Genomic DNA, 24,142 nt, shown 5'->3' with positions numbered 1-24,142 from the left:
AGACGTAGATAATCCGACCTATTCTGTCAGCTCCTCTCTCCATTCCCTCCTCTTTGCCTTTTGTGTATAGAAACCTTACTTTTATTGTACCTATTGAAAACTTTGTCCTTGTTCAGAGCCATTCAAGCAACTCTGGAGCAACAAATGAAAACGTGTGATTTTAAGACCTTTGTTGTTTGGTGCATCATGCAATGCCAGCATGCGGTAGTGGACACCAAATCAGGAACACACTGTTCTTGATAGACTAGCCCAGCTGCCATTTGTGTGGCTATGCCCTCTATATCTAGACATAACCGCTGCTGGTACATGGCATGGTGGGTTTCTGAAAGCCAGTGAAGGTTAGGTGGTGATATATTAGGAAACTGAGCTCGAAAATGCCATTTCCACTTGCTACTAACCGAGGAATTCTTTTATCTGAATGGCTGAGCGTTGCTTCATTTCAACCGATATGTGGTGACGAGCGACCTGCTGCTTAATGATCGCAAACCTCGATATATTTTGCTATCATTTGCGAGAATAGCTTCTGCGCAAGAGCAGTGGTCCATACCTGTGATTGAGAGTATCCCCTGTGGTTGCTGTTTATGTGGCTGCTCATTGTGCCCTTGTCATCAGAAATATACCCGCAAACGCCGCACTTATTAACCGCGTACACGGGCAAGAAGGCCACCCTTGGGATAGCCTTCCCTCTGAGGCTGCCCACCCATTTCTTAGCTTTCGCAATGGTGTTCACCTTTATAGGGTTTGCCCGAAGATAGTGGAAAGCAGCATTGATGTCTTCACGATCTGGCTTGGGATGGGGCTTTCCCAATGCGTACTTTCTACCAGACTCGTAATGCCGCCGTATGTCTTGAGCAGTGAGAACCCTTTGGCAGAAAAGACATATGAGGAGACCAGTGGATTCGTGTACAAGTAGCCCAATCTTCTTTAGTGGATTTTCTCTGCTTATCGCCTACATGGACAATATGCTGTTAACAAAATGAAGGTATCAATACCAGATATGGCCTTTCAATGCGCTGAATCAACAGACAACTTACACCTGATCTGGGTCTCAAAACACGAATCTGGACAGCAGGGGGTGCGGGGCTAGAAGGCGGAAGGGCTACACTCACATCAACCGACAAATCCTTCTTTTCAGCAACAGCTCTTTGAGCAGACTCCGACCGCAGCCGCATACTGGCAGCCTCCTCGATGCACGGCAGGCACCTGTGTTTATGGTTTAGCATAAACGCCTCGGCATCGTACATGTCGCCGCACCGACAAAGCACATGGTTAGAGCTGGTAACTTGGAAATCCAGCACAACACTGCCGAAGCGCGTGCGCAAGACGCTCATGTGCTTGGAGCAGTGCGATTGCAGCTTCGATGAGGAGGAGAAGCCTCGGTTGCAGTCCTGGCACTCATAGCGGGCATCGGCGGGTGCATTGGTCTCCTTGATTGAACTGGGTGCTGACATTTCAGAACGGGACGAGAAAAGGCAATGTTGGTGAGTGGGAGGGAGGGCTTGGCGTTGGGCTTTTGAGGGAAATGCGATGTGCTGGTGTTTCTTTGGTCGGAATGAGATGCAGTTGAATCTCTTTCCTGGCTGCGGTTAATGTGGCGGTGCAGTGGTGTGGCTACGTGGGTGTGGCTACGTGGGTGTGGCGTCAGGGTAAGGGGATGCATGATGATTGCGCTGGGCAGCTGGGATGGCTCAGGGAAACAGATGGACATGGACATGGCAGTGACTGCGAGCTGCCCTACGACGCAACCCTGACATGGGCATTCCTGGTCGAGCAATCTCACTCCATTCAACGGCATCTTTACATGTCTATCCACTAGTTGGTATTAAAAACAACATGCCTTCAAAACCTTGCTTTATTTCTCCGGCACATCCTCATCTTGCGCCGGTTCAGCCGTCCACAGGCCCTCCAAGTCATACAGTTTCCTCGCCTCGGGGGTCATGACATGAACAACAAAGTTGCCCAGATCAACCACAACCCAGTCGTCGCTCTCGCGGCCATCGACATTGATGACAGCGTCGACGCCCTTACTGCGATTCCTCTGCTTGATCGCGGTCACCAATTCTTCGACCATCGCATGCATATGCCTCGTGCCCTTGGCCTCGGCAACCAAAAACCTGCCAGTCCAATCGCACCTGCCCGCAACATCAATCTCGGAGACCTCGGCGTCCTGCTGCAAAACGCCCTTGCAGAGCTCGAACAGAGTGCCGTTGGCGAATTCGGCCGGATCGCGCTTTTGCATGCGCTTTTGCCAGAGCGGCGCGGAGTACGCCGGGTCGATGTACCAGGAGTCGTCGGCGGGAGAGTCGTCGGCGAGGTCCGGGTAGAGACCCGGGATGGAGCGCGGATCGAGGCGCTCGATTTCGCTGGCGACAGATCCGGTGCGGTCGCCTTCGTCCAAGAGCTCCGTGTGGGTGTCGTCCTGGGCTTGCTGCCGCTGGTGCACCAGTTCGATGGTTTTTTTCGTGGTTAGGTGGCGGATCGGGTGTGTGCGGTGGTGTTGTGCTGGCTGCCGCAGGGCGGCGGCGGCTGGGCGGGCGGCGAGGCGCGGGAAGAGTCTGAACATACGGAGCCTTTTGTTTTCCTTGTAAATTGGAGCGCGTCTGAATGTGTACAAAAACAATTAATTGGCAAAATGCGAAAAGGGGTGCTAAGACAAAAGTTAATTTACAGGGGAGAAAAATTCTGGCGTAGGGTCTACTGGGAGTCCGAAGATTCCTCCAGGATTACGCTAACTGGGCGGCCCCGGCGATTACCAAAGGCTGGGGATCCCCGTGGCGGCATGGCCAGCACAACGGTCTGCTGCGACCGCGATCCCTGGACAGACTGGTAGACAGGTGCAGTACCGGGGATTGGGGCAGACATCGGCGGGCCGGTATCAGTAGGAACGCCCTTGCCCTTGCTCGGCAGCACCAGCTCGTCAATGCACGAGTCCACAGCCACGGCCAGCTCCTGGACGGTGCAGTTCGGGTAGGCTGAGATCAGCAGCGCCAGGGTGCACTCGCACACATCGAAGAACTCGGGCGAGTCAGCAGTGATGCCCTGCGGGTAGCGGTCGTGCAGGACACGGCGGATAGCGCTGCGGGTCTCGACCACCAGAGGCGGCTCGGCAGGCGGGCCCCACTGCAGGCGCAGGCTGGGCTGGCCCAGATCCACATGCTCGTCGTCGGTCTCATCCGGGTCCTCCATGTCCTCATCCGAGTCGCTCAGCACGGTCGGGCGGCGCTTGCTGGCAGTAGAGGCCAGAGAGCTGGCACTATCCTGCAATGCGGCCTTCTCGGAGGTGGCAGAGCTCAGACGACGCAGGTACTTGTGCTTGATCGCGTCGAGGCTTTCGGGCGCGGCGGGGGCGGACTGGGCGGCACGTGCTGCAGGATTGGGCGTCGGCATGCTCGGGCGGCACCCAGACACGGTTCATGGTGAAGAAGGCAGTGGTTGGGATCCACACATGGTAGAAGGGCACCGCTATGACGCAGTACACGAGGAAATACACGGCCAGGCTCCACTTGCGGCGCGCCAGCAGCAGGATCAAAGTGGCGCCAACGAAGCCGCCAGTCAGCTCGGAGACCACAATGGCCGGGCTGTCGCCAAAGAACGAAATGACGATCTCCAGGTACAGCATGCAGGCGGCGGCAGGCACAACGAAGGGAAAGGCCAAGTGGGCGATGACGACGGGCCACGCAGGCTTGCGGATGCGGCCGCGTAGCATGTCCAGCAGTGTGGCCAGACGCGAGCGGAACCACTGGCGCTGGTAGGGATCAAAGGCGACCATCTGGTGCTTGGTCAGCTCGACCTCGGCGCGCGCGTTGGGCTCAAATGCCCAGCGGTAGGTGGGAAACTGGCGCGCCAGACGTGGGGCCAGCAGACAGTCGTTGCCGGGCCACGCCAGGTGGCGCCACTTGACGGGGCGCTTCATCAGCTCGGCCATGGCAGCAGTCAGGCCCTCGTCGCCCAGGCATGGGGCACCGGAGGGCAGGCGCAGGCGGTACATGGTGAAGAGCTGGTTGAGCGGACATGTGATGCCAGCCAGGCTCTCACACATAGGCGCGACAAAGTGCTGCAGGTACAGGTCGAAGAACTGCAAGACGTGCAGCAGCGACTTTGCGCGGCCTGCCGGGTAGACGGTGCCCGACAGCGCAACGACGTCGGCGCTCTGCTCCATGCGCGCGACAAACTGCGTGATAGCCAGCGGGTCGATCTGCATGCGGGCATCCAGCAGCAGGCAGTAGTCGGCTGCTGCCGGAGCGTGACCCAGCGCCTCCATGCGGGCCTCGACTTCCTCCTCCAGAAACACCGTCTGGCGCGGCGGTGATAGCGACCCGTGTGCCGCCCGCGGGCTGCCAGCCACGTTGCGGAAGAAATTCAGCACCAGCATCAGCGTGTCGACGCGGCCCTGGTACGCGTCCTTGGCCGTGACCACATACGGGATGCGGTGCCGACCGCACTCGTAGAATCCGCCAAACACACGTGCCGATGCATATCCGCTGGCGTTGGTCGCCCCGTAGGCGCCGTAGAACTTGGCGTCACTGCCACGCCCGGCATGGGCTACAATACACAAGATGTCTGCCAGCACTGCCGCGTCGCCATCGCTGATGATCCACAGCAATGTGTTGGCGCCGCCGTGCGTCGACCGAGCGACGCCCTGCAGCGTTCGCGACAGCGTCTCCATCGACTCGCGGAAGCATGGCACCACGACGATGCATTTGGGCGCACTCGGGCGCTTGCTGTCTGCATGCCCGGCCTCCAGCTGCCGCGCCGAACCGTCCATGGGGCTGTTGTTCGCTGAGCCGAGCGCTGCGTCGTCATCGTCATCGTCGTCATTGGACTGGCTGGCCATCACGGCCTTGCGCGCCCGCAACCAACCGTATGTCTCGGCAATAACCAAGCGCGCAAACAGCACCACAAAGTACAGCCCAAACGTGACCCACGCAACCACGTTAGTGTTGGCACAGGCAAACGGCGATTTGGCGGTTTGCGTGGTGCCGCGCAGGAACAGCTGAACCATGCACGCCTTGTACAGCACATCGTCAATGTCCAGGTCGTGGAACGCTCCCGAGATGTCCTTGCCGGGGTGGTCTAGAAACAGCTTAGTCAGGCTCTCAGGCAGGAACATGTTCTCGGGCCGCAGCTGCCGGTCCGCCAGCCGCGTGCCGTTGACCACCAATTCGTCGCTCGCATGCCGCACATAAAGTGACACGTCAAATACCATATCGTCGATGATCACCCATGATGTAGCCGGCGACGCATGCATCTCCTTGACCTCGCTCGAGCTGATCTTCAACAGCCCAACTTTGGCACTGGGGAACTGCTCCCACGACGCCGTCAGGCAGTCGGTGCCGCTGGTCTGTGGTGCCTGCGGGAACGGGCAGTGCGTCGGAAAGTCGTCCACACCCCCATAGTACAGAGTCGAGTTGGCGCGCCACGACTCAATGAAGCTTAGCGTCGCCGACTCGTTAGCCACGCACTTGCTCAGCAGCGCCTGCGTCCTGCTGGGCAGCAACACCCGTGTGTCGGCAGCCAGCTCTCCCAGCATCGGGAACACGGCCGATACGTCATAGCCAGAAAACCCGCGCATACGCTGCCCGAACCCTGTGTGCGACAGTGTGAAATCGGACACGATGCCGTTGGCTGACACAAATTTGCGTGCTTGCACGTCCGCGGCCGTAAACGTCTGGTTTGTGCTGCACAGCGCCTTGGGCACCAGTGTGCCCCACATGATGAACGCGACGCTGGCTATCGCGAATGCCAGCAGGTAGCCGATTGATTCGGTATACATATGGCCGCTGGTCGAGCCAAACCGGTTCACACCGCCCGGCATGATGAAGTCCGCTACGTAAAGCCGCAGCGCCTGCATCCGCCGCCGCATGAATCCGCCCTTCTGCTCTGCCGTTTTGCTGCTTTGTCCCGTCGCTGGCCGCGCCGCCTGTCGCTGCCGGGCGGCCACGCGCTGCCTGCGCAATGCTGACTGGTACGCTGCGACACTGCCGACGCCGAATACGTGCGTCGGTGGTGGTGGCTGCGGAATACCGATGCCCACCACCGGCCCGGCCCTGACCCCGAACCTGACACCGCGCGTCGGTGCAGAATCGTCGACGTGCTGCCACCAGTCGAGTAGTCGGCCAGCTCAAACGACCCCGACACTCCCGCTGCTGCCAAACCCATGCTGGGCATCGTCGTTGTCCGACTTGCGCCATAAACATCGCCGCACTGCCCAGCCCACCGCTGCCCAGCGACGAGCCCTGCCCGCGCCGCCTCGCCTTGCGCCCCGCCATTCCCCGCCGGTGCCCCATTTGCGCCGGTGCCCCGAGCTGCCACCGTCCAGGACCGGCGACGAGTAATGCGTTGTGCCTGTCGATACTGAGCCTTGTGCATTCAACTGCTCACCCCGTAGCCCCACATACGCAGGCGCAGCCTTGCCGTCTTTGCGCTGAGCCACCAGCTTGGCTAGCTTCTTCGGCCCCGATGCCAGCCGATTTCCGCATTTGTCAATGACATTATCGATCCGCCATGCATGCGACTGTCGCCAACAGAGTCGGCCGTATCCGCTGCTACTGCCTCCGCTGCCGCATCGTCCACGTTCATCACATCCGTGTCGAATATGCTCCAGTCTGACCGTCCCTCGTGTGATCGCCGGAACACCCGCTGCTCAAGCGGCGACAGCGGCGGGTCCAGCGCAAATTGCGCCCCTGCGATTGCAGGCGCGAGGCTGGTGGTCTGGATTGGCCGCGGCCTGCCTGACCGATCGCCGCTGCTGCCTATACATAATTTATGTTAATGAAACAAATAGTCCGGGAAATAAAAGCACTGCTCACTCCCCCGCACACACGCATTGGTGCTGGGGAGGGCGCCTGGTGATTGCGGCCCTCTTTCTGCTTTCCCAGAACCCTGGTCACAAAGTGCAGTAATGCCTGCTGCTGTCTGACCGCGCAAAAGGAGCACCGTAGCAGCGACTGCGCTGTCCTTACCTGTGGGTGATGTGCCTGATGCGACCGGGGATTCTGCTGGGCCACTGCCCGTATGGCTCATGGGCCATTATGTGTTGGATAGTCTACGCTAGTGCCTCCCCCTGGTCTGGTATGTGTATGCGCTCTCCTTTTCCTTTGGAAGCAGCAGAAGTGTCTTTTTCCCAGAGTACGTAAACCGAGTGTATGCGTGAACAGAAATAGCGTAAGGAATAAAGGGCTTTGCGATAAGTCAAATAACTACTATTGTACAAGAGAAAGGAGGGAAGGGAAGAAGCGAATGACAGCAGGCCGAGATTTGGGTGCTGAAATTCAATAGAGGAACATGAAAAGGTGCAAGAGAGTGAAGAAGGCCAGCAGCGACAAAGACACTGGGCGGAGAATGGCGATGGTGGAAAAATAGCCTCAGCGCCCGTGGGGTGCGGTTGGCGGAGAAAAGCCCCAGCGCCCGCCGCGAATAATGATGCAATTAAAAGTCTGGGCGACCTTTCAGCCGGCTACTTTCCGGTACGTGCATGCTATTTTTACGGACCAGAAAAAGTGCTCTACGCATCCTCGCCAACGATGTCGGCCCACTTGCGGCCCTGCAGCAGGTCAATGAGCCCGTCCTTGATCTCGCGCACCTTGCCCGGGCCCTCGAATGTCATGCTGGTCAGCAGCTGCACCGCCGTGGCACCCGCCTTGCCAAACGCCAGCGCATCCTCGGCCGTGCTGATGCCGCCGCAGCCAATGATCGGAACACGCCCGCCGGTCAGCCTGTACATGTCACGTGTTGTTGCTAGCGCCATGATCGCGCAGGGGCGGACCGCTGAGCCCACCGACCTCCTTGCCGACATTATCAGCATCCTTCATGTTGGCTGGCCGCGTGCGCGTGGTGTTGGTCGTGATGACGCCGTCGACCTTGTAGTCCAACGCCAGCTGCGCAATCAGGCGCAGCTGGTCGATGTCGTTATCTGGGCCGATCTTGATCACCACCGGCGGGTGGTAGTCGGGCATCTGGTTGCGTGCCTCCATCACGCCCTTGATCGTCGACTCGAGCACCTGCACGTTCTTGCTGGCGTCGATGTTCTTAACGTTCGGGCAGCTGACATTGATCACCACATAGTCCGCGTACGGCCCCAGCTTCTGCACGCCATACACGTAGTCATCGAACGAGTCGCCCGCCGATGCCTTGTTCTTGCCCAGATTCACACCCAGCAGCCGGTCCGCCCGCGCCGACTTGTTAACCGCCGCCGTCACCGTCGCCACAGTCTCCCCCTGCTTCTTGCTCTGCGACGCCAGCAGCCGCCAGAACCGCGACCGGATCCGCTCGCCGCACACCTCCACCCCGTCGTTGTTCAGCCCCATACGGTTTACCACCGCCCTGCTGCCCTCGATCCGGAACAACCGCGTACCCGGGTTGCCCTCCTGCGCCAGTGGCGTAATGCTGCCTACCTCCACCACGCCAAACCCGAGCCCAAACAGCGTATCGATCGCCTCGGCGTTCTTGTCGAATCCAGCTGCCAGTCCCACCGGGTTCGACAGCTTCTTGCCCCAGAGTTCCACCTCCAGGGCCGCATCGTCCGCCTTACGGTCAACCGGCGACAGCCCGTTCTTGAGCGCCCAGATCGTCAGGTTGTGCGACTGCTCGGCATCCATCAGTCGCAGCAGAGGTGTGCTGACGTACTTGTGTAGGCCAGCGCTGGCATCAGTCGCATACAGGTATCCGAGCCCGCCAAGCACCACGCCGGTGGTCGCCCACGCAATGTTGCGCAGCTTTGACGGCGCCTGAGCCTTGGTGACGAACGTCCTGCTGAGTAGCGCACGATTACCAGCAACGCGAGCTCCGATTCTGAACATTTTTTTCTAAAATTTGTTTGCAAAAAATAAAGCGGCGGTGACTTGTCTGGAGGAGGAAAATGAAAAAGATAAGGTTCAGAAAGCGAGGGATAATTTCGAAACCAGTTGCCACAATGATGGGGCAGCGGTGCTGCCGTCTTAAATACCAGAAGCTTTCCCTCAGCTAGTGTACAGCCCAGCCACGGGCCGGCAAACGCCGACCAATGCATGCTGCCTGACCCACCCCCAAACCCAACATCCCAGAGTGGTCTCAGAATCAGTTCATGCCCTGATCGGTCCACGCCTTGACTGGTACCAGAAGACTGAAAAAAAGGAGCACTGCATTCTAAAACTCACAGAAAGATGGTGTCAACTACAGCCGCGCGCTGCTGAAGGCGCCGCGGGAGCCCAAAATCGCCCGGACCTCATCAATGGCCTCGTCCTCCCGGCCGATTCGAACCTGCACCACAGCCATGCCCAGGTTCTTCGCTGCCCGCAGATTCATTGCAATGTCGTCCAGGAACACCGCCTCCGATGGCCGCACGCCCAGCTTATTGCACGCATGTAGGTAGAACTTGGGGTCGGGCTTGCGCAACCCCACTACAGACGACTCGACAAACTCGTCAAACAGCGGGTTAAACAGCCAGTTGCGCATTGCCCCTGACGTGCTGTCATTCTGGAAGTTGTTTGTCAGCGCCGCCGTCTTATACCCGACCTGCCGCAGCCCGCGCACTAGCTCCACCACATTTTCGTTCGGTTCGCGTGCCACCTCCATCATCTTGGTGAACAGCTCATGCCCATCGATGTTCGTCTTATTCGGCAAAATCATATGCTGGTCCAGTGACCGCCGCTCAATGTACTTTCGGTACGCTGCGTTGTTGCCTACTACGTCATTCAGCTCCCGCGTCCATTCGGAGACAAATGCGTCGTAGCTGATCTCGCCGCGCTCGTACTTTTGGAATGCACCGGAGCCCCCGAGCTTGGAGAGCGCGACATTGATATAATTTGCAGGGAGACCGTGCTGCCGTTCATACGCAGAGATTGCAATGAACGGAGACTTTACCACCACACCGCCGATATCGAAAACTACTGCCCGGATTTTGTCCACCATTGTGCGATAAAAAAATATTTTGAAGAGACAAACCAGCGAGACAAGGGAGCCATGCTTTGCTGGTCTCCTAATGCCTCAAGACTATCAACACGTGAATGTGTTTTGCTGGAGAAAAACAATTGATTGTCCTTTTACCAAGCCTACTCCGGATTTCCTGTTTATCGCCTCTCTAGCTGCTCCGCGCCGGGGCCGCGGGTGTCTGTGCATGTCCGACTATAGAAACCAGTCTCGATGACAATACATTCCGATCCGTGAATGTGCATTTGTAGATCCCCCGGCCGCCCAGTATGAAAGTGCAGCATACGGATCTCATCTGCTGTTGCAACCATTGAAAACTGAAAACGAGTCTGAATTTGATATTTGACATGCCATGGTCCACCTCAGTCTCTTTTGAATGTTGTACATGATGCCCTACTGCATATATTGACAGGTATACTGATAGTGGCTTTCTGTACCTAACATTCAGACGGTGCAAGCACTAAGGCTGCAATGAATAAAACATATCCGCTCACGCTGGTTAACTCTGTTGGCAGCTGCCAATCCTAGAAACTGTATCTATTTTTATCGGCTTGCTACTTGTTTTCTTAGGAAGTGTAGGTTGACAACACTCCAAATGACGGCAGGAACTCTGCCAGTTTTTGTCCCTTCCCAGCTATTTGTGTCCAGTATTCAAACAGCGAACCTGCTCCGTGTATCCTCCCTAAGACACACAACCACAGCACTTGTGCAGGTATCCCTTGTCATACTACAAATTTCGTTGTCCTGAAGTGTTTGAGCTATGGAGAAAATGTATTGAAAGAAACTATAAATAGTGCTGCAGCAGGAAATAAACCCAGCCTAGTAGGCTCCTAAGGGAGAAGCTTGAGCTATTTACATGCTGACTCTCTAGACACAACCCTCAAAGATCGAGTAGACTTCAGAAATCTACAGGAGGAGGAGCACCTTCAACATCGTCAGCAGTTTGAGCACGAATGATCAGGATATTTGTACGCCGAAAAAGCATGATGAGGATGGGTCTCTTTCGTGTGGATGGGCAACGTTGGCCAATGGACTAAGATGAAGAAGATGAAGAGGTGCAAGTTGAAGTGCAGTGTGTTGGTGAATTCAGAGTCAGCTACCTCGCCATCCTTTTATACAACCTGTGGCAGTCGTGCAGCTGAGAACCCTGCCCGTCTCTCTCTCTCTCTCTCTCTCTCTCTCTCTCTCTGTCTCTCTTGAAGCCTCCAATCATACGCACGCCTCGAAGCAAGAGCACAACTGGCCAATATACAGCCCTTTCTTCCCTGATATCACTCGCAACATACAAATTGTCCCCAGTATGCCACCGCCGCCTCCTCCTCCTCTGTGCCATTCGCCCCCAACTTGCCCACCATCCCTTGTCAAGAGCAGACTGTGTAGCAGAATCTCTCCTCAGCGAACCAGAACCGCCCGCACAGCGCACCGAACCGCCTACTTCGAACCTCGACGTCTCTTTTCATCAAATGTGGCTCTAAAATGCAGAAGTGTTTGGTGTGCTGCACTCCCAGCCTCTTATGCTGCACCCCACCTCTCTACACTGCATCCGGAAGCCCATTTTTCGACTGAGCTGCATATAATAAAGCCAAATAAGGCAACTGTGTGCAAACAGCAAGCCATTTGTTAAGCCAAGGTGCATCTGGCGCTCTGCGGTTAGCTAGTTAGAAATGCTGGAACGGGTCAATTTTCAGCCTCACCGGTTCCCTGGGATGAAGTGGCTTTGCCTTGATACCCGCCACCAACACCCGCCGGTTCAAACGACCGTCCAGCCGCCTCCAAAGACAGCTGCGCATCGCTGTTTTCACAAGCATAGCCACCATATAGCGCCTCGCTTGCTCTCCAAAGAATGCCTGTGGGGTCTACTTATAAACACGAGTGAGGAAACAAAAATACTAGGACAAGGGCTCAAAGGCGATATTGCGGCTGACTTTGAAGACCTGGTGGAGCATGCTCATGATGTGCGGGATCATGTGGTGGTTGACCCTGACCTTGGTGACTCGAGGAAGACACACCACCAGCTCGCAGAAACCGACCAGGTCGAATGTGCCGCGAACAAAGAGATCCAGTCGCTCGAGACTCTCGCTGACTGGCAGCTGGCTGCTTGGATCCAGGACCTCGCCGATCTCGTCAAATGTGATCTTCTGGTCCGGGAACTTGGTGACCTTGGCGTCGTTCCGGATCATCGAGAAGCAGTCCACGACGAGCGTGTGCAGAAGCGGCAGCTGTCCCAGCAGGTTGGCAAGCCCGTGCTTGTCCGCGATGCTGGCCGCCAGCTGTGAGCGAGCGCAGGTCGACCCATGCAATCAGCCCCGGAAGCGGATAGTCAAGCAGTCCAAGAGTAGCCACCTCAACGCTGGACGGCAGCTGATACAGGCGCTCAACCATATCGACAGAGTACACATCAACAAACGGAGCTCCAGTAGGGTGGCCGATCTTGAGCATCCTCACCTGTCTCGAACGCGTGCTCGTTGATGCGTTCAAAGTTCGTCGGGTCGTCCATAATAGTCAGTCTCTCGAATACCCGGCCCTGGAAATAGGCGTAGATGTCGGTGTAGACGTAGGCCGGAGCCAGTGACATGGAGAGTGTTCAGCCTTGGGAAATGCACAGGGCAATTGCAGCCTGGAAAAGTGGCAGTATTCGCAGTGGCCTGAATGAACTCCACGCGCAGATCCTGGAGGCTGTCAAAGCTCAGCGCGCCATTGGTGGTCTCGAAGAGGTGCCACGGGATAACAGCCTCGATCTGGAACACCTCGAGGATGCGCAGGCACCGAGTTGGAATAACAGGCAAGTCGCGACGCAGACGTATGTAGCGGATGTTAATTGAAAGCGATGTGAGGTTGTCAAAGAGCTTGGGTACGTTCAGGGGGAACGGGATAAGCATCTGGACATGCTCCAGCTGGTGCGCATACTCCTTGAGAGTGTATTCGTACAGAGGAAAAGTGTCAGGCCCTAGTATGTTGAGGTTGTGTGTTGGTCTCCACTCGCTGAAAAGGTGATATCTCAGATCAGTGGCACGTGGGAATAGCTTTCGGATGGATTCTGCAGCAGCCTCCGCTTCTTTCCGACTGGATTTCGCGCCCTCCGCCGCTCTAGCAGTGAACATTCCGTAAGCCAAGAAACAGAATCGAGCGCACATTCGGCAAAGGCGACTGCAGTTTGTTTTCAATATCCTTCATCACCTTGTCAATGTGCATCGGTAGCTCACACTCATTAAAGATGACAATCCCGGAACTCGGTTACCAGATGTAGCTTGTTGTGCTCGATGAGGAACCCTAGGTTCCACATCCAGTCTCGGTCATGGCTTTTGCTGCACGAGCACTTTATGCGATCGCACTCGACAAAGCACTCGAGAAGAAGCGTGCCAAACACTGCTTCAGAGAGTTCGTTGACGCGGTGTGGGTTCGAGCTGACAAAATTCATGACGTTTGAATATTCCCTAGCAGGTCGACGTGCGGGTGAGGGACTTGGCACAGAGGTTGGGTGGTATCAGGTGAAAGGGGCTGGCTCCCACCGTCTGTCCGGCTGTTGCATGGCTATGGCGTGTTGACAAACGGAAAATGCTACGGAGTATGCTCAAAGGGCGGGATAGAAGGCTGCGTGAGATGATAGTGGAAAGGTATGTGGAGAAATGGATTTGGTGATGGGCTGGCTCCCCTGCATCCAGGCTACCGAGTCTATATACTCCTGAGCGCCAATAGATGCAGTGCTTGTCAATTCTTGACAGCCCTACAATGGACGTGACAAGCCATGACGCACCTCGCCGATATGTATGCGCTGATTAGCACACCCTGCTACCCGTATATAGACATATTAAATTTTCGGAAACAGTGCAGGCGTTGCTTTCACAGCCAATTGCGGGCAACCAGCATGCAATGTCGAGTGCATCTCGGCTGGCAAGGAAAGCTGGCACGGTAGGCTGCAGCATGGCAGGGGTCGCATCCCTCAGCAGTGGCTTGCAGCACCACCTGAAGTGGGTGCCAAAGCCCGCACTTTTGCGTTCGCAAATGCACAACGGGTGTCGGCCCACACCGCGCCTTGGAGCAAACAAAGGAGATTGACCCAATAACCCTAGTTGTGCTCTGCACCGCCACCCGGCTAGGGCTGGGTTCACGAATGAGCACTTAGTGCACGCAAATCCGCTGCTCCTGGCCGTGGCACGGCTGTTCCGTCTGTGTCCAAGCGCATTTCTGGGCTGCACGCCTCCAAAATATCTTTTTGCATCGATATGAGCCGGCAGCACGATGCTCTAATGTCCAAAATACCCGGAAACCAGGTAGGCAATATGTTTCTGGTATACTACCATACCTGCTCCGAACAGATTGGGGGTGGATATCTGAGTGCCTTTTGCAACTCCTATCACATACGCAATAGATTATAGACATGTCGAATTGGTAAGGCAATATGGTTGATTTCGCAAGGTAAGAGATTAATCTAAACAAAATTGTTTGTTTGAAGCCAAAATCTGCCTCTGGTAGTGAGCGCTTGGAAATATAAATCGCTAAACATATTTCTTTACGTGCTTGTGCTGTTGACACAACCTATATTTCAATCTGGGATCTGGTTAGTGAAAGGTTTGTGATTTTGAGGTAATCCAGACATACTCATTGCTATGGCGGTGTTAACAGGATAATGTTTGTTGAAATGATACAACTCTAAAGCATCTCCATGGACATCCAAGTATATGCACGACAGCAGTGTCCTGCTGTCTTATAATTTCACTGGCGCATGTGCTTCTGACAGCCATTGTAGAGGCATACACACTTCAGCCACTCAGTCACCTTGAATAAAACACCAGCTAACAAATTTATTGCAAAGTGGTCAGCCCAGTACAGCCCACATTGTCTCAAGAGCAGAATAGTGTAGGACGAGTGTGGTTTCCGGATACACCTCCAGTGCTTCCATTGGCCATATACACAAGAGATCCAGCTGCCGCAGCATAGACAACCTAGCCAGGACATACTCTGGCTCAGTAACGCCTCAGTGAGATTCACTCGCCAGCACAGGCTCCAGTTACTCTGCTCTCTCCCCCACTCCTATTCTTTTTCGCACCACTCTCCCACCATGGCCATATTGAATCGCCACACTACCAAATTTCAGCTGTACCTGTCAAAGGTATCACCAAATGTTTATCCGACTTGTCCACAACCCAAGCACAACTCACCCATCCCCACCGCTGTAGCGAAGGAGCTGCCATCCCCGGTCTTCTGGCTCTCACATTTGTCAGATTGTAGAGACCAGCGGTCAAGGGCGTACATCCGCTGGCTGGGTTTCAGACACCAGCTAGTATTACTCTTTGTGCATCCACCAGTCTGCTGTCTTGGTATTCGCATGGTGGAGCCCAGTTCACTTCAGCCCTGGCCATTCTTTCTCTGCTCACTGACAATTGCTTTCCAAACAGCTGGTCCGACATTCACCAACAAGACGTAGATTTTGGTGACACATGCCAGACATGTCATGCCTCTGGCAGACAGAGTTGCCATTTTTGTCTCTGGACACAGGATGGAGTAGACACTTCAATTATAAACCTCAGGCATTTGCGCTCAAATATCATCATCAGTCCGCAGGATCCAGCTCTGCTCAACAGCATCATCCGCGAGAATCTGGACCCACCGAACAAGTCTACCAACGATGAGGTCTGAGCTGCAGTTCGCAAAGGCCATATCGAAGACCTCCTGATCCATCGGACATCCAAGTACGATGAAACTGGAGACGAGTTCTGTGGCCTGTGGGTCGAGGGAAGCTGGACTGGACAAGTAGGGTGAGCAAGGTGATAAGAGCTTTAGCGTCGGATAGCGCCAGTTGGTCAGTTTGTGTTGCACATTTCTGTGGAAACGCAGGATTCTGTCTCTTGACGGGGCGACAGCCAATGTCGACACAATGGCTGACCATACCATGCAGCAGGTTATTCGTGACAAGTTCAGAAACTCCACATTTCCGACCATCATGCACCGGCTCAGGACCATCATGGACAGTGGCTGGATTCTGGTCATGGACCAGGGCAGAGTTGCAGGGTTTGTCGCTCCAGCCAGCCTGCTGGAACAGGACTATGCTCAAGCGCTTGGTCGAGAGCATGGAACTCAACAAGAGATGCTGAGTTTTCTTCATGGCTACGGCGTCAAAGCTAGGTGACAGTTTTGTTCTTGCAATCAGTTCAAGTACGAAGTATATATGTTTCTAATCAGACTGATGACTGAAACTGGACAGAATGGCAGCGCTCATATCGCCTTAGGGCGTAGCAAATGCTGTTGCTTATATCTGACATGAAAAAAGCATATGCGCCTTTACCCTTTTCATCAGCAGTATGAGCATCGACAACTACAGGTGGCCTATTATTGACAACCACTACTTGTCTTTGGAGGAATCCTGGGTCGGCAACACTCTCGATGGCCTATTTTGAAGCCAAGGATTCCATGGGCAAGCAGATTGGCTTTAAGCAATGAATCTCCAAATGATGGCAGGAGCCTTGACAGCCTATGTCCTTTCCTAGTTTTTTGTCCCAGGGTCCAAGCAGTGGGCTTAACCAACGCATCCTCCTTAAGGCACATAGCTACAGTCCTCATGCCAGCAGCTTTGGCACTACAAATTCGTTGTCCTGGAGTGTTCTGGAGTTGAGGAGAAAATGTATTGAAGGGTATATAAATAGTGGTGCAACAGAGATTCGACCTGTCTAGAAGGCTCCTAAGGAGAAGCTTGGGTTATTTACATGCCACCCTCTCTGGAAACATCCCTGCTTGAAACAAGCGCTTCCTAGAAATTGGGAGTTGCAGGAAACTCTCGGCCAGCATCAGTGTCTTCATGGGATGCAACGAAGATGGCTGCGTGCTGTAAGAGCATGATATAGATTGATTTCTTGGGAGTAGATAAATTTCGCTAACCAATGGAAGGAAGATGTGAAGAAAGGGCTGGAGTGAAGTATGCTGTGACTTTCCAGAGTGAAGTGCCTCACTAATTTGATGGGCATAATGGTCATTGAGGTTGTAGGGCATTACCTTTTCCTTCTCTCTTCCTCTCGTAACTACTGGTGTTTTTATGCTCATTGCTTCCAAACAACGAAAGTCAATATGCGATTCATCCTTTTCTGGGGATTTCAGAAGCACACCAATTGTCCAAACCATGACATTACTGCATCCAGCATGCAATGTGTACTTCCCTAAGAACTTTCTCTTACTAGAACACAGAGGGTTTCTTGAAACAGGCACATTTGGTGAGCTTTGGCTATCTTCTGACGTACTCACCGGCCTACTCTGGTCTCTGATGGACAAGTTTATCCTAACATCGTTGTAGTAATGTAGGCATTTTGGTTTTATCTGCATTCTGCCTCAAATACTGATAATATTAGTTTATTTAAGCTAGTGGGATTAATACATACAACTTTATTCTTATTCGTTAAACTTACCTTTCCAAGAATTGAGATGATCCGGTCGCTTTCTAGGACAGATATACACCAAACACTGGCAAATTGCTGGAGGCATTCTGCATGTTCTGTCTCTACTGGCGAGCTTTGATTAATGAAAGAAGGAGCTCCATATGACGGTTAAAACTAGTTGGGGAACAAGATATCTGTTGACTTTTTCTGCGCCCATTACTAATGCGCTGGCGGTGGGGCATCAAATGCGATACGGTCCGCGACTACGCATTCCTAAAAAAGTCTGACCGCATATATTATCTTTCCGAATACCCTAGCCATGTCGGAGAGCACATACAACCCAGACTTTCTCGAGCGCACGGTAGATATCGAAGACGAGTTCGAAGATATCGGCTACGAAGAAGGAGTTTTGGATGGCAAAAAGGCTGGCGCCCGCGAGGGCTGTGAGATGGGCTGCGAGTACGGACTGAATATCGGGCGCGATGATCGGATTCTACATTGGCTGGGTCGAGGAGTGGCTAAGCGTCGCCGAAATCCGGCCCGAGCTTGTGTCGGAGCGGACGCACAGACAGCTGGAGACGATTCAGAGGCTGCTGGAGGAAATCCCAAAGAAAAACGTCGAGAATGCAAATTTCCAAGAGGCACTGAAGAAGGTGGAGCGCAAGTTCAAGGTGGCGTCGGTGACGCTCGGCATGAATATGGCAGCAGGAGCTGCCAAGCAACACGCTGTCGTACTAGCTCTGGCGCCTAATCAAGGCTAGGCAGAAAAATCCAGGCGATCGGCGGAGGTTTTGCACGGCTTTTAGAATGCGGGAGCTGCGCTGAGACTGCTTTTTCTCCTTGCTTCTCTGACTTATCATTCTGGAAATACATAATGTCAAACACATTCACACTCAAGGCGCTTTTGGAGTACACAGGGCCAGGACGCGTCCAAGCCCATTCTGCTTGGTTTCAACGGGCATGTTTATGATGTCACCACAGGGAAGGGTTTCTACGGCCCCGGCGGCGCGTACAGCCTGTTTGCGGGCCATGACTGCACGCGCAGTCTGGCGCTTGGATCGCTTGACCCCAACGACCTGCCAGGTGAGACCGACCCGTTCCAGACCACTTCCACAGTGGACGCAGAGCTGGTGGCAGGGATTGAGTCGTGGGAGAAGCGGCTCAAGGCCAAGTACCCGGTGGTCGGACAACTGGTCAACGTGTAAGGGGCACTGAGTAAACGCTTGGGAAATTATTAGTAAATGCAAAGAGTGAAAAATGGAAACAGCGGTATTAGATGCTAGGCGGTAAAGGTGTGACGCAGGTTACTGAAGGCGCATTGGTGGAAGAAGTTGGTACTTCGGATGTACCGAGCACCGGCCTGGTTGCACTCGATCTTCTCAAACAGCCGCACGGTGTAGTAGCGGATCTTGGGCGATGGGTGGTAGAAGCCGTATGCAAGCGGGTGTAGGCCGCCCTGGCTCTGCGGCAGCGACGCCAGCAGCTCAGTGACCTGCTCGTTGGTCACTACCTGCTCATCCAGGTGCTTGTAGATGGCCTCTACCTCATTGACATCCAGGTTGGTCGAGTTGCGCAGACAGGTCACCATGTGGGCGATATCGACGCCGCGGATAAAGCTGCTAGCCTGCATGGACTGGTAGTCAGTGACGGCGTTGTGGTACGCCTGGGTTCCAATGAAGCCCTCGATGCGGCTCTGGTAGAAGCTGATCTCGCGCTCGCGGCTCTCCTTGTCGCCGGCCGAGATGATGTATCCACTGATGGACGACTTGTCCTTGTGGGTGATCAGGCCAGGGTCACCGAGCTTGGTGGTTCCGCGCTGCTCAAACTCGTACAGCGGCACCAGCGACATGAACCGGCGCACGTAGTTCTCGACCTTGGACCGGATGGCTACCTCACCGTAGTGCCGCTCAATGGCCAGCACCAGGTCCTGGAATAAACTCAGTGTCCAGGTTGTTCCACTTGTCGGGCTTTCCCTCGCGCGACGAGAACGACCGGGTGCGCGACAGGGAGACCGAGTCCAGGCTGCGTCGCAGTGAATCAGTTTGCGACTTGCTGTGGCCCGCGGTGCTGCCATTCGGTAGCGCCAAGGCAGGGCTGACAGTGATTTTGCCTGTGTTGATATTGCACAGCAGGTCCCACCACTCAGGGATGCTCCTCGAATGCCGGATTTGTGACGCCGGCAATGTACCCCGGGAACGACAGCAGCGTGTCGAGGTTGGTCAGGTTGGTGTACGGGAAGGCACGGTTGGCAAAGCCGCGCAGCACGCCGCCACCGCCGCTGCCCAGCGCAACCGCCGCCAGCACGTAATTAGCGACTTCACCGGCCGGCTTACCATGTCCCAGGAAGATGACGCGTTTCTGCGTCAGCAGGCCGTTCATCAGCAGAATTATCGGGTGCGTGTACTGGCCGCTCGAGTCCAGGTGCGGGTGGCTGACGCGCCCGCTCCCAGATGGCGTGGGAAGGGACCCAGCGAACGTTGTTAGCAGCTGAATCAACGAAAAGTCGCTTATCTCCTCAGGATACACTGTCATCGGCACGCGAATCGGCAGCTTGACACCAGAATAGACAATCTCAGTGTCAAAGAACCGCCGGTCCTTGTTGCGCGTCGACGGCATGCGCATGCGGCCTGGCGCCGCTGTATCTGAGACGGTGCCGCGCCGTGCCGACGTGCCACTAGACTCGTCATTCGACGGCGCTAGCTCGGCCAATGCCGAGTCCTTAGCAATTTCGAGCCGCTCCGAGTCGCGCGTCAGGCTCTCCAGCATCTTCTTCTCGTCCTCAAGCTCAATGAACCGCTCCTCGAACATGTTCTGGTCGTCGGAGAACCGCAGGATGGTGATTTCATGCCGGCTCAGCTGCGGCATGCATGTGAGGTCCATGGCGTTAACCGACGCGAACAGCTCCGCCAGCGTGTCGACAGTTGGCGAGCGGTAGTAGTTCTCCAAGGCCAGCATTAGGATGGCCTGGTAGATGTGGATGAACCGGTGTCGCGTGCAGACCGCCATGGCCTTGACTATGGCGCCGCGACGCACCTCCTTGTCGTGCTTAGTACGCACCAGGTTCAGCACATACAGCAAAGGCGGTCCTTCCTGCGTCACTTTGCCGGTTTCGTCTGGCGCCTTCTGGTTGAGGAAGAACATTGTCCAGTCGCTTTCGCGGGCATGCGCACCGTCCGGCAACATGAGCTCGGCCAAATGCGAGTCATCCGCCCCTGTGGGACGAGGGTACTGGTGCTTGAGAATAGCTCCCCTGTCAATGTCGAATTCTGCCAGCAGAATATACTCGACATTGAGCTGGCTCTGCTCGCCCGCGTCTCCTCCGCTGCCGCTTGGGTCTGTCATTTGAAAATAGCAAACAAAAAAGGTAAAAGGGACAAAGGAAAAAAGGAGGGAGTGGTAAAGTACCTGCCATTGCACGCAGCGACACGGTCTACGGGGACCATGGGATCGTCGTAGTTTACTGTTTACTCGAGATCAGGGCATCAGATCAGGAATCAGCAATTTATAGATGAGGCGGCCCTGCGCTTTATAGAGATAACGCGGCTATTCTGGCGGCTCCTTTCCTCCAAATTTCAGTGTTTCATTTCAAAAAGGCCTTGCTATATTATTACGCGATGTCGGCACACCGGAGTTACGTTCGCAGCCTGTATAAGCGGGCGCTCAACACATCGATGGACTGGTACCCGAACAGGCAGACGTGGCGCCCGATTGCGCTGCAAATCCGCGCTGAATTCGAGGCCAACCGCGGCGAATCGAGCCCTGTGCGTGTCCAGCAGCTGCTGCGTGAGACCGAGGATGTGCTGGAGGAGTACAAGCACCCGCTGCCGTACAAGTACATGACCGCTCCGGGTGGCACCAAGTACGAGCGCAACCTGTGGTTCGAGGACAACATGTCTCACCAGGAGCAGCACCACTGAACCCTGGCTGCTATTAGCGATACACACACAACCCACCACTGTCTTTCTTACTATCTATAAAAAAATACCTGTGCTTTCTCTGTTTGCATGGACAAATTGATCTGGTGGTGGTGGTACATGGTGGTGGCAGATAAGCTGATAATCTCCCCCATGGGGCTGAGTGACGGGCGGTTCCAGATGGCAGCGCTCCCACGGTGCTCCCGTGTTTACTAGAAACACAGCATTAGTAATCCCACACTGATAACGACGTGTATAAAAGAGGCGAGAGGGAGGCACCGTGAGATTGCGTCACAGTCACAGCAGCTCTCTTTTCTGAAACACCAGCATTTCTCCCACTCTTTTCTTTTTAAAAATAAAAACCACCATGGCCTCAATGAAAGCAGTCCTCGTCAAGCAGCCCGGCGGCATCGAGCAGCTGTACCTCGGCGAAACCGAGCGTCCCGCACCTGGACCTAACGAGCTGCTGGTCAAGATCAACTACTTTGCGCTCAACCGCATGGACAGCCTGCAGCGCCAGGGCAGGTACCCGCTGCCACCGCAGGCCGGCCCGATCATGGGCGTTGAGATGTCGGGCGAGGTGGTCGAGACCGGCGCGCAGACGAGCAAGTACAAGGTCGGTGACCAGGTGTTTGGGCTGATGTATGGTGGGGCATATGCGCAATACGCGACGATCGACGAGAGTTCGGCGCTGCCGCTGGGCTCCCTGTCGCCGGAGATCGCCGCGTCTCTGCTCGAGTGCTGGTACACCGCCTACCAGGCAGTGCACTATATCGGCAAGCTGCAGAAAGGGCGAGGACATTCTGATCCATGCGGCAGCGGGCGGCGTCGGCACAGCTGCGATCCAGCTTGCCAAGATGGCCGGCGCCCGGCGCATTTTCGTGACGGCCAGCCGTCCCGAGAAGCTCAAGTACTGCCAAAAGCTCGGTGCTACGCATCTGATCAACTACCGCGAGCAGAGCTTCAAGGATGTTGTTCTGGAGGAGACAGGTGGGCGTGGAGTAGATGTGGTTTGCGATTTCCTGCTGGCCAGCTACTTCAACGACAACGTTGCGTCGCTGGCTCTGGACGGCCGCATGTCGCTGCAGGCAACCATGGGCGGCGTGGTTGCCGAGAAGGCCACCCTGGGCCCAATTCTGTTCAAGCGCCTGACCATCGTGGGCACCACGCTGCGCTCACGCTCGCTCGAGTACCAGCGCGAGCTGGCCCATGTGTTCTGCAAGGAGGTGCTGCCGCGCATCACTGCAGGCGAGGTGCAGTGGCACATCTCCAAGATCTTCGACTGGGAAGACATCCAGGGCGCGCACACGCTGCTGGAGGATGCCTCGTTCACGGGCAAAATCGTGGTCAAGGTCACTGACAACGCGTAAACGAAGATGAGCTTTATTTCGACAAAAACGTCCTTTTTCAGTACAAGGGTTTAGACATACAGGTTTTCATATTCTCTTTAGGCGGTTGCTTAACCGCGAGTACAGGCGCCTTGGCGAACTCGACACCACTGAGCGAAGAAGCCGAGGCGTGCGCGGAGCAAGTGTCACGGGCAGCTCCATTTCCTGAATGGAGACATTGTAGTGCATGTTCTCTGGTGCATAATCGTACTGGTCGTGAATGCCTTGGTGAACAACCGGAGGTGGTTTATGCTGTGCTGGCTGAGCAATGCTGGTAGGAGGCGGCGGGAACGACAAAACAAGGTCGGCGGTGTTGTCGTTGTTGTGAGGCTTCACACAAAGGGCAGGGAGACAAGCTTGCACAGCTGTTTCGTCAGATGCCTCGGCCTCGACAGCTATGCATTGTGCCACGTCGCTCAACGCTGCGTCGTCGTCGGCGGGCGCCTGGTCTGCATAGACAGGCCAGCCGTTGACATATCCGACCGGCTGCTTGTCAGGCACGTTGGCGGTCTCGGAATTGTCCTCGCTGGCCTGGTCGACCGCCGTCAGCACCGAGCAGACCCCGCGCCCGCTTTCACACAGAATGCGCGACTGCCGCGATTTGCTGCCGAATGTGCGAGCAGTCGACGCGCGCTTACAGCGCACCGCCGGCTTGGCGATGACCGAGCGGCGGAACTTGGTTGCTGCTGGCGCGCGCAGCGCCCCAGCATGCGCTGCGTAGATCTGGGCCCAGCCGTTGGGCGCCTCAATCATGATGGACTCTGTGCGCTTGAGCCCGACACAATCCGATGCATATGCGAACTGTCGCAGCTCTTTGTCCTGCAGTTTCTTGCGCAGCGTGCGCACCTGCGTCTTGCGCTCCCTTAGCACCTGCCTCCAAATCGGAAATGTCTGTTTTTTGTTCGGCAATCATGCTTTTAAGCTCCTCAATCACCGCTTCTGAATGGTCCTGGTCGGTCTGAATGCCTACGCTGCGCATGCTGGTAATTTCTGCGCCCTCGGTCGAAACCAAAACATGTTTCTTTGCACATGCACTGGTCATGTTCGCTGATGAATGCCGCGGTGGCGGATGGAGCTGGAACGACGGGTCGCTGACAATGCGGAAGGAGGTGCGCCGCGTAGGCATCGAGGTTAGCGATGAAGCAGGGCGTGACATTGGCGTTAGTGGCGGTGCTAACGATGTGGTGTTTGGTGGCGATTGCGGCTGTTTGGCTAGATTCAGAAACACCTTCGTTGCAGACGACATGGGCAGGGCGCTGAGCCCGCCGACACACGAAAATACATGCTGCAGGTGTCCGCGCAGCTCAAACACCGCCTGGTCGTATTGCCGCACTTGCTCGCGCAGCGTCAGCAGCTCGCGATGCTCGGATTCAATGAACTCGGCGAGATCTGCACTGTCCACGCCGTCCAGCAGCCGGAGTAGGTCAGATATCGGGTCGACAGTTGATGAAAGGGATGTCATGATGGAATGTGTCAAGGGGGATTCTCGATATGAAACTAAAAATATTGATATTCTGTTATTGCGGGTTGGGTGTGGGAAGGAATGGCAGAATTGTGCAGGTCCATCCCC

At 55.3% G+C, this 24,142-nt stretch overlaps 14 protein-coding genes across 14 annotated transcripts; 6 read left to right on the top strand and 8 right to left on the bottom strand.

The window, feature by feature from the left end:
- Positions 1–356: 356 nt before the first annotated feature.
- DL89DRAFT_265889 (uncharacterized protein) lies at positions 357–1,454 on the bottom strand (the record flags this gene model as incomplete). The annotated part of the gene is made up of 2 exons (XM_040886872.1): positions 357–949; positions 1,035–1,454. The coding sequence occupies 2 exons, from the start codon at positions 1,449–1,451 to the stop codon at positions 473–475; spliced, it is 894 nt and encodes a 297-aa protein (XP_040745717.1). The 3' UTR covers positions 357–472.
- A 286-nt stretch (positions 1,455–1,740) lies between these two features.
- Positions 1,741–2,908, bottom strand: DL89DRAFT_111262 (DUF143-domain-containing protein). The gene has a single exon (XM_040883108.1). The coding sequence runs from the start codon at positions 2,561–2,563 to the stop codon at positions 1,853–1,855; it is 711 nt and encodes a 236-aa protein (XP_040745716.1). The 5' UTR covers positions 2,564–2,908; the 3' UTR covers positions 1,741–1,852.
- DL89DRAFT_111261 (uncharacterized protein) lies at positions 2,909–6,253 on the bottom strand. Its single transcript, XM_040883107.1, has one exon. It carries the CDS (start codon positions 5,861–5,863, stop codon positions 3,254–3,256), a length of 2,610 nt encoding a protein of 869 aa, XP_040745715.1. The 5' UTR covers positions 5,864–6,253; the 3' UTR covers positions 2,909–3,253.
- Positions 6,254–7,504: 1,251 nt separating this feature from the next.
- On the bottom strand, positions 7,505–8,798 carry DL89DRAFT_277712 (FMN-linked oxidoreductase; the record flags this gene model as incomplete). The annotated part of the gene is made up of 2 exons (XM_040889461.1): positions 7,505–7,737; positions 7,766–8,798. The coding sequence occupies 2 exons, from the start codon at positions 8,796–8,798 to the stop codon at positions 7,505–7,507; spliced, it is 1,266 nt and encodes a 421-aa protein (XP_040745714.1).
- Positions 8,799–9,113: 315 nt separating this feature from the next.
- DL89DRAFT_265887 (epoxide hydrolase) lies at positions 9,114–9,917 on the bottom strand. Its single transcript, XM_040886871.1, has one exon. It carries the CDS (start codon positions 9,886–9,888, stop codon positions 9,151–9,153), a length of 738 nt encoding a protein of 245 aa, XP_040745713.1. The 5' UTR covers positions 9,889–9,917; the 3' UTR covers positions 9,114–9,150.
- A 1,040-nt stretch (positions 9,918–10,957) lies between these two features.
- On the top strand, positions 10,958–11,639 carry DL89DRAFT_265885 (uncharacterized protein; the record flags this gene model as incomplete). The annotated part of the gene is made up of 2 exons (XM_040886870.1): positions 10,958–11,077; positions 11,102–11,639. A coding segment is annotated over exon 2 (175 nt), but the record flags the coding sequence as incomplete, so codon positions are not given.
- A 156-nt stretch (positions 11,640–11,795) lies between these two features.
- DL89DRAFT_291487 (uncharacterized protein) lies at positions 11,796–13,324 on the bottom strand (the record flags this gene model as incomplete). The annotated part of the gene is made up of 6 exons (XM_040890206.1): positions 11,796–12,152; positions 12,199–12,317; positions 12,352–12,430; positions 12,567–12,815; positions 13,006–13,083; positions 13,145–13,324. The coding sequence occupies 6 exons, from the start codon at positions 13,322–13,324 to the stop codon at positions 11,796–11,798; spliced, it is 1,062 nt and encodes a 353-aa protein (XP_040745711.1).
- A 2,457-nt stretch (positions 13,325–15,781) lies between these two features.
- Positions 15,782–15,998, top strand: DL89DRAFT_291486 (uncharacterized protein; the record flags this gene model as incomplete). The annotated part of the gene is made up of 2 exons (XM_040890205.1): positions 15,782–15,919; positions 15,960–15,998. The coding sequence occupies 2 exons, from the start codon at positions 15,782–15,784 to the stop codon at positions 15,996–15,998; spliced, it is 177 nt and encodes a 58-aa protein (XP_040745710.1).
- Positions 15,999–17,425: 1,427 nt separating this feature from the next.
- On the top strand, positions 17,426–18,126 carry DL89DRAFT_111151 (uncharacterized protein). The gene has a single exon (XM_040883105.1). It carries the CDS (start codon positions 17,590–17,592, stop codon positions 18,019–18,021), a length of 432 nt encoding a protein of 143 aa, XP_040745709.1. The 5' UTR covers positions 17,426–17,589; the 3' UTR covers positions 18,022–18,126.
- A 61-nt stretch (positions 18,127–18,187) lies between these two features.
- Positions 18,188–18,475, top strand: DL89DRAFT_221175 (cytochrome b5; the record flags this gene model as incomplete). The annotated part of the gene is made up of 1 exon (XM_040884500.1): positions 18,188–18,475. A coding segment is annotated over one exon (288 nt), but the record flags the coding sequence as incomplete, so codon positions are not given.
- Positions 18,476–18,549: 74 nt separating this feature from the next.
- DL89DRAFT_277710 (spindle pole body interacting protein) lies at positions 18,550–20,650 on the bottom strand (the record flags this gene model as incomplete). The annotated part of the gene is made up of 3 exons (XM_040889460.1): positions 19,446–20,650; positions 19,192–19,411; positions 18,550–19,157 (listed from the first exon to the last, which is right to left on the bottom strand). The coding sequence occupies exons 1-3, from the start codon at positions 20,610–20,612 to the stop codon at positions 18,550–18,552; spliced, it is 1,995 nt and encodes a 664-aa protein (XP_040745707.1). The 5' UTR covers positions 20,613–20,650.
- Positions 20,651–20,678: 28 nt separating this feature from the next.
- Positions 20,679–21,480, top strand: DL89DRAFT_111154 (uncharacterized protein). Its single transcript, XM_040883106.1, has one exon. It carries the CDS (start codon positions 20,885–20,887, stop codon positions 21,185–21,187), a length of 303 nt encoding a protein of 100 aa, XP_040745706.1. The 5' UTR covers positions 20,679–20,884; the 3' UTR covers positions 21,188–21,480.
- On the top strand, positions 21,220–22,754 carry DL89DRAFT_265880 (quinone oxidoreductase putative). The gene is made up of 2 exons (XM_040886869.1): positions 21,220–21,947; positions 21,976–22,754. Exons 1-2 carry the CDS (start codon positions 21,552–21,554, stop codon positions 22,552–22,554), a joined length of 975 nt encoding a protein of 324 aa, XP_040745705.1. The 5' UTR covers positions 21,220–21,551; the 3' UTR covers positions 22,555–22,754.
- DL89DRAFT_291481 (uncharacterized protein) lies at positions 22,621–24,034 on the bottom strand (the record flags this gene model as incomplete). Its single annotated transcript, XM_040890204.1, has 3 exons — positions 22,621–22,902; positions 22,936–23,442; positions 23,507–24,034. The coding sequence occupies 3 exons, from the start codon at positions 24,032–24,034 to the stop codon at positions 22,621–22,623; spliced, it is 1,317 nt and encodes a 438-aa protein (XP_040745704.1).
- Between the last annotated feature and the right edge of the window lie 108 nt (positions 24,035–24,142).

Source organism: Linderina pennispora, assembly GCF_002104995.1.
Source record: "Linderina pennispora strain ATCC 12442 chromosome Unknown DL89scaffold_3, whole genome shotgun sequence".
Lineage (NCBI taxonomy): Eukaryota > Fungi > Kickxellomycota > Kickxellomycetes > Kickxellales > Kickxellaceae > Linderina > Linderina pennispora.
Note: the sequence above shows the minus strand (reverse complement) of the source record. Positions and strands in the feature narration are given on the sequence as shown.

Excerpts from the sequence above, each read along its gene's own strand:
- DL89DRAFT_111262 (XM_040883108.1), bottom strand. The coding sequence starts at position 2,563 with ATGTTCAGACTCTTCCCGCGCCTCGCCGCCCGCCCAGCCGCCGCCGCC.
- DL89DRAFT_111261 (XM_040883107.1), bottom strand. The coding sequence starts at position 5,863 with ATGCGGCGGCGGATGCAGGCGCTGCGGCTTTACGTAGCGGACTTCATC.
- DL89DRAFT_265887 (XM_040886871.1), bottom strand. The coding sequence starts at position 9,888 with ATGGTGGACAAAATCCGGGCAGTAGTTTTCGATATCGGCGGTGTGGTG.
- DL89DRAFT_111151 (XM_040883105.1), top strand. The coding sequence starts at position 17,590 with ATGTCGGAGAGCACATACAACCCAGACTTTCTCGAGCGCACGGTAGAT.
- DL89DRAFT_111154 (XM_040883106.1), top strand. The coding sequence starts at position 20,885 with ATGTCGGCACACCGGAGTTACGTTCGCAGCCTGTATAAGCGGGCGCTC.
- DL89DRAFT_265880 (XM_040886869.1), top strand. The coding sequence starts at position 21,552 with ATGGCCTCAATGAAAGCAGTCCTCGTCAAGCAGCCCGGCGGCATCGAG. Across the intron at positions 21,948-21,975 it reads GGTACACCGCCTACCAGGCA|GGCGAGGACATTCTGATCCA; the intron begins GTGCACTATATC and ends AGCTGCAGAAAG.